A 16,982-nucleotide genomic window follows, 5' to 3' on the forward strand; every position below is an offset into this window, starting at 1 on the left:
CACACAGTCGCTGCCAGTCACACACACACACTCATGACTGCTGTGTCAGTTTCTCTTTAACTACCACTGCTATAGTGTCTGGTCATGCTGCAGTAAAGGAGATAAGGAAGTGTGTGTGTGTGTGTGTGTGTGTGTGTGTGTGTGAGAGAGAGAGAGAGAGAGAGAGAGAGAGAGAGAGAGAGAGAGAGAGAGAGATTGTTAATAGAGACTATTCTTCTTGGTGCTTTTGGCTGAATGAAATCTCCAAGGTCATCTATTATGAGTTGAACTGTACTCTCTGTGCTCTGTGTCTTTTGCGGGGTGAGTGCTCTCTCCAGGTAACACTGAGGAGCTGATATCTGCACTGCGAAAAGGATAAGCCAGCAAGATACATGCATGCTCATGCATGCATGCACACACACACACACACACACATAACCACTGGCAGGTGTGTGCCAACTCCCTCCTGCTGCAGAGACAGCAGGATACAAAAAGCGAAACAGAGAGAGAGAACCCAAAAGAACGAGACAGAGGTGTCCTTGCCATGGGTTGCCATGTCTGACCCATATTCATCCCATACCCGTCCACAACAACAAAAGCAAAAAACTCCAAACCAGCCTGTTCCAAACTCTCCTCCTTTTTGCATGAATCAATCTCAGATCCGCCCAAACCCATCTGCACTTATATCAAACTCATCTAAGCTGACATCACATCCACCTGAACCCACACCAAACTTGCCAACAGCACTCCTACACTTTTACAACGCAACCCAACCCACTTAGCACACCCACCCAAAGGAAAGTCTAGTAACTCACTACAGGTGCATATGAACTCAACAAACCACCCAAACCTCATCAAGATACAGATACACCCGCCTGAACTCAAAGGAAACCAACTCAACAAGTAAGCCCACACCCGTTACATCCACCTACGACTGCCAAAATCAAACTAAACTCACTTTCAATACAGCACATTTTAATTAAAAGTAACGATAACCACCAGCAAGAGACATGCTGATACATAACCCTTGCATCAGTTGCCCATAAAACCCCAATATTTTTGAGCTTGAAATATTAAGAACTGTATGTCTGTTTGGGTTAACACAACAGCCACACTGCGTTTGAACTATTATTTTGTCTAATTTTGAAAAAAAAAAAAAAGTAAAGAAATTATATTCGGTAAAGCCAGTTATCAAAGAAATTATTATTTAGGCAATAGTATCAGAACCCAGGTATTCTCAAGGTAGTGTTGTGTGTTTTATCACATTTCTAATAGGTTTCTAAAGGTGTTCAGACTGACATCAGCATTGTGTCAAATACAGAAGACTTTCACTTCAATGGTCGTCGGGGACAAAAAATACTTTACTTGCAATGTGCAATGTGAACCAGCAATGCAAAGTGCCGGCCAATCAAACATGTGTAAATGCACATTTCTGGAAGATTACTTTGTAACAGTGACTGATAAATGTTATATTTTTACTTCCTGATCACCGAGTGATTGTCACTGTGATAAATTTCCAGAGTTGTAAAATCCCTCCTCATATTGTTATAAACCACTGACAAGCCTTCAAATTACTCAAACTGGACTTCTTTGTTTGTATTCCATCCATCACCACTACTCTCAGCAACGTGCACCCACCAACGCAGCATTTTGTTTTTTTAACTCAGAGCTATTTTTGGTCTGAATGCCCGCTACGGGGACCGACAGCAGCACCCTCTTCAAATGTAGCGACTGCCAATCACTTCACACACTCCCCATGTAATTTGGAGTATTTCGGTGGCACCCCTATCATCTACAAACACACAAAACACAAGCAGTCTGCACTCACATCTGTGCGGTGAGACAACAGCTATAAGAGGTACTTTATATCCAGCGAGACACACACACATACACAGATCAGCAGAAGTCCAGCTGGGCCCTCCTCATTAAGCTCTCACTGCACACACACACACATACGACATGCCCCTGTACCCCCCGATGTGTCAGAGTGATGGAGAGGCCTAAATTATTGATGCATCTCTATCTAATGGGAACCCCTGTGTGTCTCTGTGTGTTTGTCCCGACTTTTCTCGGCCCACGGCTTAATCATCATCACCTAAGAGAGTCGTCTGGTCAAACAGCTAATTTCAGGGACTTGATTGGGTAGCCAGGAGCCCAAGCCTGTGCAGGCTCCAAACCCAGAGAGGGAAAGTGTGTGTTTTGAGAGGGCGGTATGATTAAACATAAAAAAAAGGGGCAGAACAGTGATTTTATGTGAATGGTATGTGTACGGATGCGGACATTAATGCATGTGTTTTGTCGTATAATTGAGTGTTTATTATTGAATGTATGTTCTCTTAATAGCAAATGGAAAGCAATATAATGTTTAAAAGCAGCATGAAGGATGAGTCATCCCATTAGTCTCTCTCTCTCTCTCTCTCTCTCTCTAATCTCTACCGTAATGAATTTCTCTAAGCTACACTACATGAATACACAATGCACTAAGTACACTAGATCTGACCTTATAGAGTCACACATACACTTCCCAGTTTGAGTGAACCCTCTGCCATTTTTGAAGGTTTTATCTTTTGTTTTTGTCACGGCCATGAGAGAATCAGTGTGTTCACAAATTCAAAGCCTTAACAATGGCAAGAAAGAAGGAAACACACATCCGTACAGTTTCTACCAGTGGCTTTTTTTTTTTTTACCACAGCTTAAAAGCCTTAAATGTGACCCAGAGCAAATTGTGCATGATGTTTTTTTTCAGTTGCACAAGGATTAAAGTAAACTATATTTCACTCTTGACAGGCATGGTGCTATAAAAGACGGTAAAATGTTTGGGGTGTTGGGGTTTAATCCTTCTACTGAGAGAAAACGCCACCTCAGCATAGTTTCAAATGGCATTGTTAATGCCTTTTGCATTTCTGGGGCAATTTGAATGTTTTGGTTGTGTATTCCTTCACATATGTGGTCAAACATAGACGCACCATGAACACACATTATGCCTGCTATTTGTGTGTTCACCCTTTCATACCAAAGTCAGACAGTGAAAACACAGTCACTGTTCCATCTGAATGAAGTATAAGTGCTGTTGAAGTATAGAAGAAAGATAAAAAGCATAGCAATGACGACAGCTAATCAACATCAATCATCCAATCATTACAACCATCTCCTCTGTTACATCCTGCTCTCGAAATGAGGCTCAATGTGCCCCTCTTCTCAGCACAGCTGGCATGGAGGCAATTACCAGCAAAAAATAATACATCACTAGTTGCCACCACCAATGAATTTAGACAAGAGCTGTGTTTTCACCATGGGTCAAGACAAATGTTATGGATAACAGCAGGAGCAGTATGTTTGGTAACAACGTGACGTAAAACCAGCTGAGAGTACCATTTATTTGAAATATATTTAAGCATTTGAGCATTAATTGATTATTTGACCATACTGTCTTTAGGATATTGGAAATTGAATCATTCGCTCTTCTCTAAAAAATCTGGACAAGCCAGCTTCCACTCATGTGAATGATGAGGAAGCCAAACAGCACTCATATCCCATGTCACATTTTCAATGGATGTCATCAAAGTAGATGATAAATACAGAAACAAAACATTTATCTCTTGTAGACAGAGTACACTTTCAACTTAGAGAAAGAAAATATTTTCTGCCTCTTCTCTCAAAAGTAGCAGCCTGATAAAATGAACATACTGTAATACAAGTGTTCCGCTGCAGCTCTTCCTCTAATAATTTCTTACGTGAGTGTTTTGTGTGTGTGTGTGTGTGTGTGATGTATGTGGGTTTACCTCCACATAGAGAATGGGGAAGATGCCAATCTTGTCTCCCAGCATGCCTTCTGCCCAGTTATCGTCCACTCGCCTGATTACTGTCAGTACCTCATCCTGGACAGAGAGGAAATGAGTGAGACTACACACATACACACTGGTGTTCTTGTATGTTGTGGCCCATTAACTACAACTCCGTCACACTGCTAACACTTTTCCAAAGCGTACATAAAAGTTTCTGCTTTCAGTTAATTTCAGTCGCCTTCATATCAAATGTGAACCAATCAACAGCTTTTGAGTCCAGTTCATGCCAGGTGCCGCTGATTATCACTTCTGTACTGAGACCCCCTACGTATGTGTTCGAGCATTTTTGAAAAAGCATTATTTCTTGTACTTTTAACTTTGATGAGGCCAAGTGGTGAATGCTTCCTTTGTGGCAGTGTACAGTTTTGGAGAGTTCAAATCTTGAAAAATGGGAGCTAAAATAGGTTTGGTGAACATGAAATTGTGTGGAGAAAAATGAAAATGACTGCCTTAGGACTATTTTGTATGTTGAGGTGAAAACTGATGCATCTGTTTTAGCTGCATTGTGATCTTGTGCTATTTTTGCAAAGAGCTATTCAATGAGACTCTGTATTAAATGCGCAGCAACCCAAGCAAATAGATGTTCATGAGCTAACCTATCACCAAGTCCCGCTTTTACAACATCAAAAACACACACTGTGCACTTTGTTGTTTTGATATCAGTCATGTGCACTGAATGGATCAATACTGTGTAAGGTATAAACTTGCAAAGTAGGCATAGGTTAGCTTCCTATATGCTTACTATATATATATATATATATATATATACACACTGTACATACAATATGACATAATGTTCTCTTTTTCATTGTACAATATTCTCAGCAATATCATATCCAACAATCATGGAAACATATTATGTTCCTTGTTCACCACACACACACCCACAGACTTCATCATGAAAGTATTTTCCCCTCTTTTGCTCCTCTCCTCGCATGAATATGAAGGTCTTGGTAAGACCATTAGGGACGGCTCTGATTGTGCTGGTAAATGGCTGTGTATTAGTCATACTGAGTAATTACCTCTCACACTGAGAAAACAGTATCACACACACTGGTTCTGCATGACAACACGCATACAGCACACCACAGGGGCATGCTTCTCTGCATGAGTGTATGGCTTTGTGTAATCTTCAGTCTTTAACCTGTTGATTAGTTTAGCCACAAAATGCAAAATAATGTGAACTATGAACGTCTCATCGTTATCTGTTAATCTGGATGAAGAACACAGTGTGTTTTTCAGACAAGGTATCTGCAGTGCAGTATGACTGTGCTTTGCATTGTGTGATCAGTCTTAAAAATACCTACCAAGTGTACAGTACACTGTAATTTAATAATAATAATGTTTCTCTCTCTACAGACAATTAGCGTGCAGAGACAGAGTGGATGTGCCGAGTGCTCAGTCCGAGCACAAATGAGTCTGTGTAACAGCAGGAACAAAATGATAAGCTTTGAGGAACAGAACGGTACACAGAATACAAATGACTGTTTACACCAAACCGTACCTGGAAACACACTTCTGAAGGACTGAAAGGACTATCATTTTAGAGACACTTTGATAAATGGGGATTATTTTGAGATGTCAACCACCTCTTACATTATGGAGGTAGAGGTCTTCACGCATCCAAAATTCTGGATCCAATCTAAAGCGACCCATAGACTACCTACCCAAATATGACTTCATTGTTTTTGACATGATTTATTTAAAAAAACAGAAAGAGACCCAATCCGAAAGGGACCTGAAGACAGTCAGACCCGAGGATAATTAGTCCCAATCCTAAATGCGTTTGACTTTATCCAAGCAGAGAGAGACTCCGGTGCTGGCAACAGCATGGCGCTCTGCTGATTAACAAGCCAGCCGTGGTCAAAAAGAGCAGAAATACATGACATTTCTCTAGTGAACCTTCCAATTCACACTTTACGTCTCCTGTCAAAAAACACACATCTCTCTCCTGCGATGATGATGACACTCTACTTGATCAGAGCTGACAGCGAGTTCGCCCAGATCCCTTCCAGTATGAGACACGTTGACACACTGAGACCCACAACTCTACAAGACGCTACCCTACACGATTAGACTGAACATAATTAAATACAACTACTTGGGTTCTGGGTTCGGTTCTTGCTCACTAACAACCAAGAGGACCCATGAAGACATCTAGATGGAGCTTCCTCACTGACTACAGCTATCCATCCATCCAGTGGCAGCGGCCAATTTAAGCTGACACTGTGCGAGAGGCAGGGTACACCCTGGACAGGTCGCCAGCTGTGACTACAGCCACTGAAATTATATTTATTATTGTTAGTTTGATATCAGATGTCGCACCAGAGAAATCATCACTTCACTTCACTTTAATGGCCACGTCGGAGGAATTTGTTTTCAGTACAGCATGTTTAAAAAAAGAAAATAATATAATATTATTATTATAATTATAATACAATATTCCTAGATGGACAGCAAAGAGCTGAATGTATCCTTCCATTGTGAAGAAGCATTACACTATAGGATTCTCATCCTGCCTTAAGGACCTATACTTGTATTAGTATGGAACAGTACTTCAGCTGTGTAGTTTTTTAGTTTCCAGGGGGTGTAAATGCTGTTTCAGGGACTTTTCTTTAAGATTAGATAATTAGATGTAGATTATTTTTTATTTTTATCAGTTGCCAGCATCTTCATTCCAAAAACATCCGTGTCGGTTTTAGAAATGTCTTCAGTCAAATCGTCGTGGTCAGAGTAGACTGGCAGTGAAACTTTTGCAGGCGGCAGCTGCTACTGAAAGTCATCTCCACCCTTGAAATACCTCCTATCAGACCCACTGACTTACAGAGCTGATGACTGATATCAGTCACTGAAATCACTCTCATGTTACCAATACACATACAGTTTTAACAGTGTAAATTGATAAAATAAGACACAATAAAGCAAAACATTACATGAACATAAAAAATCTTTGACATATTAACTTCAACTGGAAACAACTGAAACTAGATGGTGTTGAGTGCTGTTGTAAATTCAGCCACCCCTCCAATCTCTCCACTGGTTGATACATGCAGCCATATTTTCATATTATTAGGTTTATTCTGTGTCTGATATAAAAACAGTGGCCTCAGTGAGTGTGTGTGTGTGTGTGTGTGTGTACAGCATGTGTCTGTATGTGTGTGTGTGTGTGTTACCTTGCTGAAGGCCAGACAGTCTTTATCCTGGTCTTTATCTTTGACCTCAAAGTCGTACAGCGCTTTGCCCTGGGGTGGAGTTTGACTCAGGGGACGCAGCAACTGGATGTAACTAGCAGGCAAGAAACCATGGCAACCGTTGAGCTCGCCGTGGTACCAGTTGTCATCCACCTTGCGTCGCAGGATGATGATGTCACCCTTGGAAAATTGGAGATCGCCTGGTTCTTTTCCTTCGTAGGAGTAGAGGGCTTTACCGCAAGGTAGCGCTGGGATATTCTGAAAAACACACATACATACAAACTTCACAAACAAAGCACTTTTTTATACATGCATCCAAACAAAGCAGTAAATATGTCCTTATGATGCTCATGATGATGATATACGATGATATAGTGCTGAGTCAAACTTTTTTGAGTCTGTTTTTTTTTTTATCCGACCTGAAGCGACAGTGAGATTAAAGTCAGAATTTTGATCAATCTTGATCTATCTGATGAATCTAAAACCCTACAAGTGATCCTGGTGACTGGTCAGTATGAAGATGGTGAAGAGGTTCTGGGATTGCTGGTGACTCCAGCATTCTCTGTTTCGTGCAGTGCTTCCCAAAAGGGGCCCAAGATAAATCAGAGTGGTCACAAGATGTTCAAAAGCATAAAAAAACCAAAAAAAACCCAGTTCAGTTTCACAAAATTCTTAATTTGTTATGACTTTTCTCCATCTTTTCTTCTTCTTCTTTTTTTTGCTGTTTCTTATGAAATACTGGCCTCTTAAAATCCTTCACATGAAACAATCCAAGAAGGAAAAAAACACTTTCATATCTACACTAAGACCATAACCTGCTTGATCAGAGGTCAGAACACAAGCCAAAGAGATGAGGGAGCACGAGGTTAGAGCACTCACATGCTGCTGTTTTAGACACTTTAGACAAATAAGATGAGCAGATAACATGCCAGTTATCTCACATTACGCTAGAAAACAGGGTCTCAGTGAGAATAGGATGTTCTTCTCTACTGTAGCTCCACATAGCGATTAACATAAAATGTTAGGTGGCAGGTGTATTTTTACATAAAAATCTTGCATAGAGCAGCGTTAAGTGTGCGTTTTGAGACCTCTGCAGAGGATTAAAAGCATTGCTGTCAAGTAGTAGTGCCACTGTGTGAAAATGATGCAAGATAACTACACCTCGCAAACCTTTGGGTTGACAACTTCCCCAGTTTACAGTGAACTGCAGTTTCATTATATTCTTCCTATTAAGGAGCTGGAAAGTGTGCCTTTTGTGCCATGTCTAGAACAAATCAGTTTCAAGTCAGTTATATAACAATATAAAATATAGTTTGGGGTCTATTTGCATTGTTCTCTACTCTTATCATTTTTACATTGGTGTTGCCCCATATTTGAAGCAAGGTTCAAATGAGGCAGTGACTCCTGCAGTGATCAGTAAATTAATTTTGGGGGAGAAAAAGCCTGGGGGGCAAAGTGGTTCTGAAGCAACTCAAAACAATGGAAAATCCAATATGTTGCAAACTGTTGGCCCTGGAGACAAATTTGTAGAGCATGGATAGTTGGATATGTGCTCCAAGTTTCATTTTATTCCCCCCAGCAGTATGTGAGATATGACTGGTTATTAAAATGTTTGCCAGGTAATTGCTGCCCCCACCTTGGGCCAAACACAGTAATTTTGAAAATGTCAGAGCAATGTGATGCATGACCCCCTGGAGTTTCATCAAAATCTGGTCTGTGGTGTCTCACCTATCACATTTCAACACACACTGACCCATTTATCCTACACAAACTGATCTTTGATGCCATACCGGTCAAAACGTTGCATTGAACTCAATTCATTTTTAAGAAGTGATACATTTTCACTTCACTATACCCCTCCTTGAACAGCAACTGTCCAATCACAGCTTAGCGACCGTAACTAGGCACAGAAGGCCTGTTTCTCCACCTGTTGAATCAGCGTGCATGGGGTTACTCTGTCCCAAACCACAAACACAAGAGTAAAAGTGTAAGGAATTAATTATATGTTTGTCTGGTCTAACATTAACTGCAATTGTTAGCATGTTCGGCTTATTAGCTTAGTACCAATGGTTGCTTCCAAGGCTAAGGAGCAGATCATTAACTAGCTAGGTTACATGTCCTGTTTATGACTAGCACATCCTTTGTGTGCTTGTTTCAAAGATTACTTTTCGAGTGGCTATTAAGATTGTAAACTGCAGAAGTGCTGTGCTAGAAATGAAAGGTTGACAGGCATAGAAACAGTAACGGAGGGGAGCGGGACGTCAATCAAACTGAAGTTAAATTGGATCAAGTTCATATCAGATGTGGTTAGAAGAGATGCTTTCCAATAAAAAGACCCAAATCGACAAGCTAACCCAGTTTTTAACCTGCTGAAGACATAAAAGCTACATTTCTATACAACCAGTGACACATAGATATTCTCCACCACACACATCCAAACAAACACTGCAGCGTTCAGTGTACACTTATACTGAAGGAGACAGGTATTAAAGGGAAGTTTATCTTAAAGAAAATCCAGGTAAACAAACAGATACACATAAGAGAACAGAGAATGCATGAAAGAAAAACAACTTATTTTCTTCCCAGAGAACACACACACTTACAGACACACACAAACTCTTTTCTTACACTCATGTACAAACTGTTTCTCCCCAGACGCCACACTGAAGAGAACAGCCAGAGGCTCTACTGCCTGACTGTACTGAGATCAGTGGTGACGCAATATGCCGAAACACACACACACACACAAACAACAAAAAAATATAGTACTAAATGCTGCTATATGTATGTGAACAAAGGCTGCAGACACCCAAATATTACACCCATAGGTGATTGGCCCCATTTACATTTATGATGTTAAAAGTCTTGTTTTCATTTACACTAAGCCACATATATGCATCTCTGTTGGCCAGATCACAAATATAATACGCCTTTGTTTTCCAGGGCTACATGAAAATCAGCCTTCCACTAGTGCAGTGGGTGGTGGTAGTGACAATTAACAGTTAGCAATCAAAGCTAACAAGTTAATAACTACTATATCCATAAACAAACACAAACACTTACTAAAGACTCCCATGAATTGAATATACAAACCTACCTCACCCACACAGATCAATGCTCTCTCACCTACTCTGATCATTCAGTGGTCAAATTGATCAAGGAGCAATCAAGGTGCACTTTCTGTATCATCATATATGTTTGAAATTCTGGAGCTCTCAAGGTGGTTTGAGCAATCCTATTTCAATACTTCTTGGATGCATCTTTTGAGATCTCCGCATTAAGTGACTAAGTGTAAATAGGTCCATTGTTGAGCATCTCATTTCAAAACCTTCGTCAATAATCTACTGCTTTAAAAGCCTCCACTCTTCTGGTTTCAGGCTTGACACCTGGCTGCAGGGATTCGCTCCCATTCATCCACAAGAGTGAGGTCAGGCACTGCTGTTGGGTGATGTGGCAGTAGTCATTGTTCCAATTCATCCCGAAGGTGTCCGGGTCGAGGTCAGGGCTCTGTGCAGTCACGTTCTTCCCCACCAAACTCGGAAAACCATTTCTTCATCTCACTTTGTGCATGAGGGCAAGAAAGATAGCAAAAAGCACTGGGTGGAGAAAGAGAAGAGGTGAGAGAGGATGCAAGGAGAGCAGTGAAGCAAAGATGAACAAAAAGAAGAAAGGAGCACGAAATAACAGAGGTGAAGGAGTAGAGAAGATGAGGAAGAGAATATACAGCAGAGGAGAAGAAGACAGAGAGAGTGAGAGAGAGTGAGAGAGCAAACTTGTGACTGTATGTCCCTGGAAACCCTGTGTCATGGAAATTAAGTTTAAATACTACTAATTTGTTTTTTTGTTTTTTTACAACTACATTGTGGTAAGAAACTTAATTGCTGTCTGGATTTTGTTCACAGGCAACATTTTTTGTGAGTGAAGAAAGTGCTACATGTTTGTACCACACTGAGGTCGATGGGTGGATAGTGGCTGAGACCAGGTTTAGGTTTAGGCAACAAAAGCACTTTGGATAACTTCAGGAAAAGTTTGTGCTTTCAGTTAAATGTGTAAATAAAGTAATCACATCGCTGCTGCTGCTGGCCACTGGAGACTTTTTCTTTATTAAACTAAGACCATGGTCTTATGTAAACTTATGTAAAGTGTCTTTGAGTACCCGGCGCTCTATAAATAAAATGTATTATTATTATCATCATTATTATCTTTCCCTAACTTTAACCATGTGTTGTGAAGAAGTCTTATATAAATAAATACTGTTGTTGCCACAAGCCGATATTCTATTGTAAGAATAGATATTGTTAGTTGAAATATATATATATAGTTGAAAAAAAATAAAAGACATTGTTTGTGAATATTTTACTGATATGTTCAGAATCAATATTTACTTGCTGGATTAGGTTAATTAACATCTCATCTCATCTCACAACTCATTATGTTGATAGAAAACGTAATCTGAGTGGCATTGCAATTCGTAAAAAACATATTTGCTGTTGCAAATGAGTTGTTTATATATATGTGTATAACCAGCAGGATTAAGCTGGGAAGTGGAAGTGCAGCACCACTAACTCCCTCTACTGCACTGCTGGGGATCCTTTGAGCAAGACAATTCACCCCACCAGCTCCACTGGAGAAGCTGGGAGTGAGAGCCTCCCCCAAAAGAAGAGGGGTACAAGAAGAAGAGTGGTGGATGGGAATGGAGATGAGAAGAACACCACCTTCACCTTTCAGTTTTAATTTCTCTCGTTTCATCTTCTCACCTGCTCCCCCTTCTCTCCTCTCTGCCTCTTGTCCTTTCCTGTTATTTTTCACCTCCCTCTCTTCCAACCTCCCTCCCTGTCTGTCTTCCCTCTGACTTTTATTCCCTCTTTGTTTCTCCTCCTCTGGGCCAACAGACTGGGGTGACCTCCTAGAGGCTGCTGGAGGCCCTCAATCAAGGAACTGCTGGGTTCACTGCTCGACGCCGGGAGGAGGAAGGGCAGCAGCTAAACCTAGGGGCAGGCTGCTGTCTCTCTCTTCACTGGCTCAGGGGCAGGAGGGTCAAGCTGCATGAAGGAGGCCTATATTTCAAAAAGGAAAAGATCCCAGCTGAATCTAAACAATGGGCCAATTCAGTTGTTTGATGTATTATTCTAGCTATTCCAGCAGTTAACCAATCAAACATAGTGTAGATGTTGTGATGTTACAAAATCCATCACCAGAGACCTGCCAATGGAAGCATCTGAGATACACCATCTGAACATCCGTCACTGCAAGACAGTTCCCCCTTAACTCTCTTTTCTTTTTCAAACTGGAAAAACGTAATGTGTACTACTATTGGTATCACTCCCTGCCAAACAGGAGAATCATCACTCTTCTTTTTGGTTTAAATGTAAATTATTGCTACATGAGTAACGCTGACACTTTAGCAGAGTTCAAATAGAATAAAATAAGACACTAATAGACTTTGAATTTCAGGGGAAAAAGACATTTGTAAGACTTCAAAGATGTGCTATGAATATACAATGCAGTATGTACCTTTCCTCCCTTCATCTCAACTTCTCTTTCACCCTCACTCTTTTCGTCTCTCCCTCTTTTGTTCCACCCGCTGAGCTACTTGAGAGACTATGGCAGAGTTGATGCTTTGCTTAGTGTCTTCACAGCACTGTAAAGGCACTCTACTCCATAAAGTTTACTTGTTGGCATCATGTTTGAAAAGGACCCAGAGTCACTGTGAATTTCACTCTAATCATTTGCCAGGAGCTGGTAACATGTAAATCTTCCTTCACGGCTAAAGCAGGAACATAAAGACAACATTGACACATACTGCAAACATAAGACATGTAATTGTATATACATAAATATATTTAAATACATATATATATATACAAGTATATATTTATATATAATTGATATATTGTACAAATATAGTTGGATATATTGACAGCAGTGTAATAAACTGAACATTTAATTGTCATTTATATGCACAGGGAAATAAACTCCATTACATAAAACATTCTATAAATGAAATACTGTGGATAAACCAATTCCAGCTGCAATTTTGTAGAAGAGATACATTTTAAGCTGTCTTATCCTGAAAAAATCCCTTGGAAATCAGTCTTAGAAAATTGAATTCTGCATACACAGCACAATCAAAGTTATCAGCTTTAATTTAACTTTGTATAGCAAGCAAAACAGCAAGTGAGTAAATAGGCAACACACTTCTATCATAAATGTAAGATAAAATTTAGGAGAGAATTCATCGTTGCATTGTGTAGACAGAGATTTGATATCTAGATGGGGTGCTGAAGTCATAATCAACCATTTGCCTGCACGTTTTACATCCATCTCTGAAGCAGGCTGAGAGATAACTGAGAACACTCTTCTTAGTTGGTGTCATTACTTTCAAACTCACCAGTGTTTTCTGCCAGTGCTGCCACCGTAGTGAGAAGAGAAACTAATCTACCGTCGCTTCATGTGTGAAAAGAGTGCGACTGTGTGAGTGGCAAAAACCAGAATTGTTGCCAGGATTGTTGCATTCTACATGTGTGAAAAGGTTTTTTTAGTGTTGTACCTGTCTGCGGCACAATATTATTGTTAGCCAAGACACACACACACACACACACACACACACACACACACGCACACACACACACTCTTTTTATTCAGAATGGTCTCTCACCCCTGTGGTGCAGTAATTAGTGTTTGTGGATTTTTGTAATGGACAGAAGGTGTGTGTGTGTGTGTGTGTGTGTGTGTGTGTGTATGTCCCCTGCCCTTGGGGACACACACACAAACACACGGGTCCCTCCATCAACCACTACTGAGACTCCCATCTGTTCAAGTCTCTAAGTGTGTGTGTGTCTGCTGCAGCCATAAGGTACAGGGAGGTGACTTGTCCAACATGGGAGTGACTGCTCCCTTCAACAAGGCCCCGATGACACACACACACACACACACACACACACACACACACACACACACACCAAGGGTTGATGAATCGGAGAGTTGGTTGCTGTGGACCTTTTAGAACAACGCTGCATATGAAATTGTACGATATTATTGAAGCATAACCTGAGTTTCAGTACTGATACCTTGAGGAATGACCAGATTTTTCTACGAAATCGTTTTTTTCATTCAACAACGTTTAAATGTTAAATCTTAAAAACAAGAAGCCACAAAGGAGCTAAATAAAACACAGTCAAAAATGGGCAAAATTATGATTTAAATCAGGAGATATGAGTTTAAAAAGTAAAATCTGCCATTCAGTACATGATAGTTTTTGATGCTCTTCCAACGCATTTGGTTTTCGTTTCATTGAGTTTCCTTCTTGGCATGTTTGTGTCTGTCACTACCCTGAAACTAGATTTATTCTTAATATATCTTTGATTTCACACCAAGCCTGCACACTGTCATGACTCAACCATCAATTGTCAAGGAACTCTGTCTATAATTACATCAGCCTAAAATAAACATGTATGAACAGCGTGTCCTCACCTTCCATCATATCTTGAGCTATAATTAATACTGTTGCGTCATCTGTAACGTCACATAGTTCTTCCAGAACACCTCAAACACCAACGCCTTTAAATGGTTTTTCACTAAACTTTGTATAGGTGTGTATCTGAGAGTGTTAAAAGTGTGGACAGTGGCATCACAATAACTTGTCTGAACTAAGAGAGGAGAAGAAATAGAGACAAAATGTGAAGTTACAGTAAAGTTTGAACAAATTAAGCTGAATACTTGTAAGTAACTGACAGCATTATATTTAATAATACAGAATTGAGTCGAATAGGGACATGCATTTAACACCCTCCTTAGCTGAGACAATTGCTGGTGTTGTACTGCATTTTGGGAAAAGTTCATAATGTCACTCAAGAGATCCACAATCTTCCTGCAGCTACTGCATGTCTTCGGTGGACCCCATTATAAAGACAAGCGCTTTGATGCATGGATTTGATTTACCTTATATTATTTGGAGACAGTAATTAAAAGCAATACTCCACACAATGTTACCATGACTCGACCAAAGGAAGGACTAATTACAGAATAGCACAACAAGGTTAAGAAACGTAGATGCTTGAAAATTTCTGGTCCTGTCACTTATCTTATCATGTTATAAAGCACAAATATAGGCTATAAATACACCATAGGCTATAGTGCCTGCACTCATTTTTTTGCCATATCTATTCCATGTTCTGCTTATTAGACCGAGGCTCTTCTGACTTCTGATCTGGCAGCCGTGACACATTTGGGAGAGCTGGTCCATCAAATGTACAGCCAGCAGAAATGTAACAATGACTGCTAGGTTTCTCCCATGTGCCTTTTCCTTGACCTCCACTATAACACTAAACACTCCCACTCAACCCTCGAAACCCTGACATTATGTTGCCTAAAAGTGTGCACAGATTTCACAGGATGCAATTAAAAGAGAAATTTGCAACAACAACAACAACAACACATGGCTGATAAAATGAACACAGATATGCATATGAGTCTATTTCTATGTGTAAATCTATTTACTTATAAAGAGAAGGGAGAACACTGTGAATCAAAAGGAGAAAACCTGTTGGAGTGTGAAATGGAGGTGGCTGTTGTTGAGGTTGAACTGTATTGGAGGAGATTGAGGCTTTATTGTTTGGTGGTCAGAGCAGTGGTGTGACCAATAAGAGAAAATGTGTTGAGTGGCAGCACATCACAGCCACAGTAAATACTCCTGACTCAGAGACCCAACCCTTCCTTTTTCTTGAACGTACATATTATGTTATATTGCATTGGCAAACCCTTTTGTCCTTTGTCTCTTTCTTTGTATTCTCTCTGTATTCATCTCACTATTTATTCCCTGTTAAAGGTTTTATTTGGGGGGGGAGTTTTCCTTATCTGAATCTGAATTTGTGATATTGGGCTGCATATATATATATAATTGACATAATTGATCACTCTGTTACCTCTGTCAAGTTGTTATTTAATGTACAGTGGTTTTCCTGATTTAAAAGAAATAAAGTAAAAAAAATAGGGAGCTGAGCTATTCTGGGAATTGTGGATAAGGCTTTCGAATCAAATTGATTTTACCCAGCATGATGCATTTTATTGGCACACTGCGCTGTAGTTTCCTCTGGCGGGGTCAGTAGTCACTGGAGCTCCCTGCCCTTAACAAGCGTCTGACTTCTATAACTGGAAACTGCCTCGTCGCTGGTGTTGCTCCTCAGGGAGAAGGAGACACAGATCTGATGGTGTATGAAGCTGCAGTGAACCAGATAATCAGGCTGTTCCTCGAGCGCGAAGTCTGCGCCATATTACACACATCACAGGTTATTTCCTACACTTCTTCTGAGACAAACATTGTTTCGGCCTGGATGTTCATTTTGACAGGACACATCACCCCAATAAGCCAAATTAACTACATCAGAACATTAGGGTTTGACAACAGAAAGTCTTCTATGTTAATCATTACATCTGTCTTTACAGACCATGTATTGGCTTGCTTATCCTATATGGAGAATAAACCTCAGGAACACACTTGCTTTGAGTTACAGACGCTAATGGAACAGAAAGGAGCCCAGATGTGACGTCATGACTTTGGCTCTCTATAGTCTACTTCAGAGCCACAGTAAGAGCCATTTCACACAAGAACTGTAACTACAGTGATAGTGTATTGGACTCTGAGTGCTGCCAAAATTCAGGTGACCACACAGCAGTACTGTGGCTGAATGCATCCTTTATAGATACTGATGGAAGACTGAATTGGCTTTCGTTATGCGGCAGGTGTACAAAGAGCTTCAGCCTCAAAAGCTTTCCTAGGCTAGGGGCATTGTCAGTGGTCATGGACCAAAGTTTCTTTTCTGGAGATTGGATCAACCTTTGACCAAGTGACTTGACAAATGTATCACTCGCTGGCCTGACCTTAAAGTCTGCTTCTAGTTAAGCAGATGCTCATGCAGTTGAGGATATAAGAGGCACCAAAGTCAAAATACATTGCTGCTCTTTATCG

At 40.3% G+C, this 16,982-nt stretch overlaps 1 protein-coding gene across 1 annotated transcript in view; it reads right to left on the reverse strand.

Annotated features, from left to right (window-relative positions):
- LOC139292764 (E3 ubiquitin-protein ligase SH3RF3-like) overlaps positions 1 to 16,982 on the reverse strand; it is an 85,789-nt gene that overhangs the window by 21,228 nt on the left and 47,579 nt on the right. The window contains exons 2-3 of the mRNA XM_070915138.1: positions 6,998 to 7,273; positions 3,762 to 3,857 (exon numbers count right to left, since the gene is read on the reverse strand). Coding sequence (XP_070771239.1) covers positions 3,762 to 3,857; positions 6,998 to 7,273 — 372 coding nt within the window. The remainder of the gene's footprint in view (positions 1 to 3,761; positions 3,858 to 6,997; positions 7,274 to 16,982) is intronic.

This window comes from Enoplosus armatus, chromosome 11, assembly GCF_043641665.1.
Source record: "Enoplosus armatus isolate fEnoArm2 chromosome 11, fEnoArm2.hap1, whole genome shotgun sequence".
In the NCBI taxonomy this organism is placed as follows: domain Eukaryota; kingdom Metazoa; phylum Chordata; class Actinopteri; order Centrarchiformes; family Enoplosidae; genus Enoplosus; species Enoplosus armatus.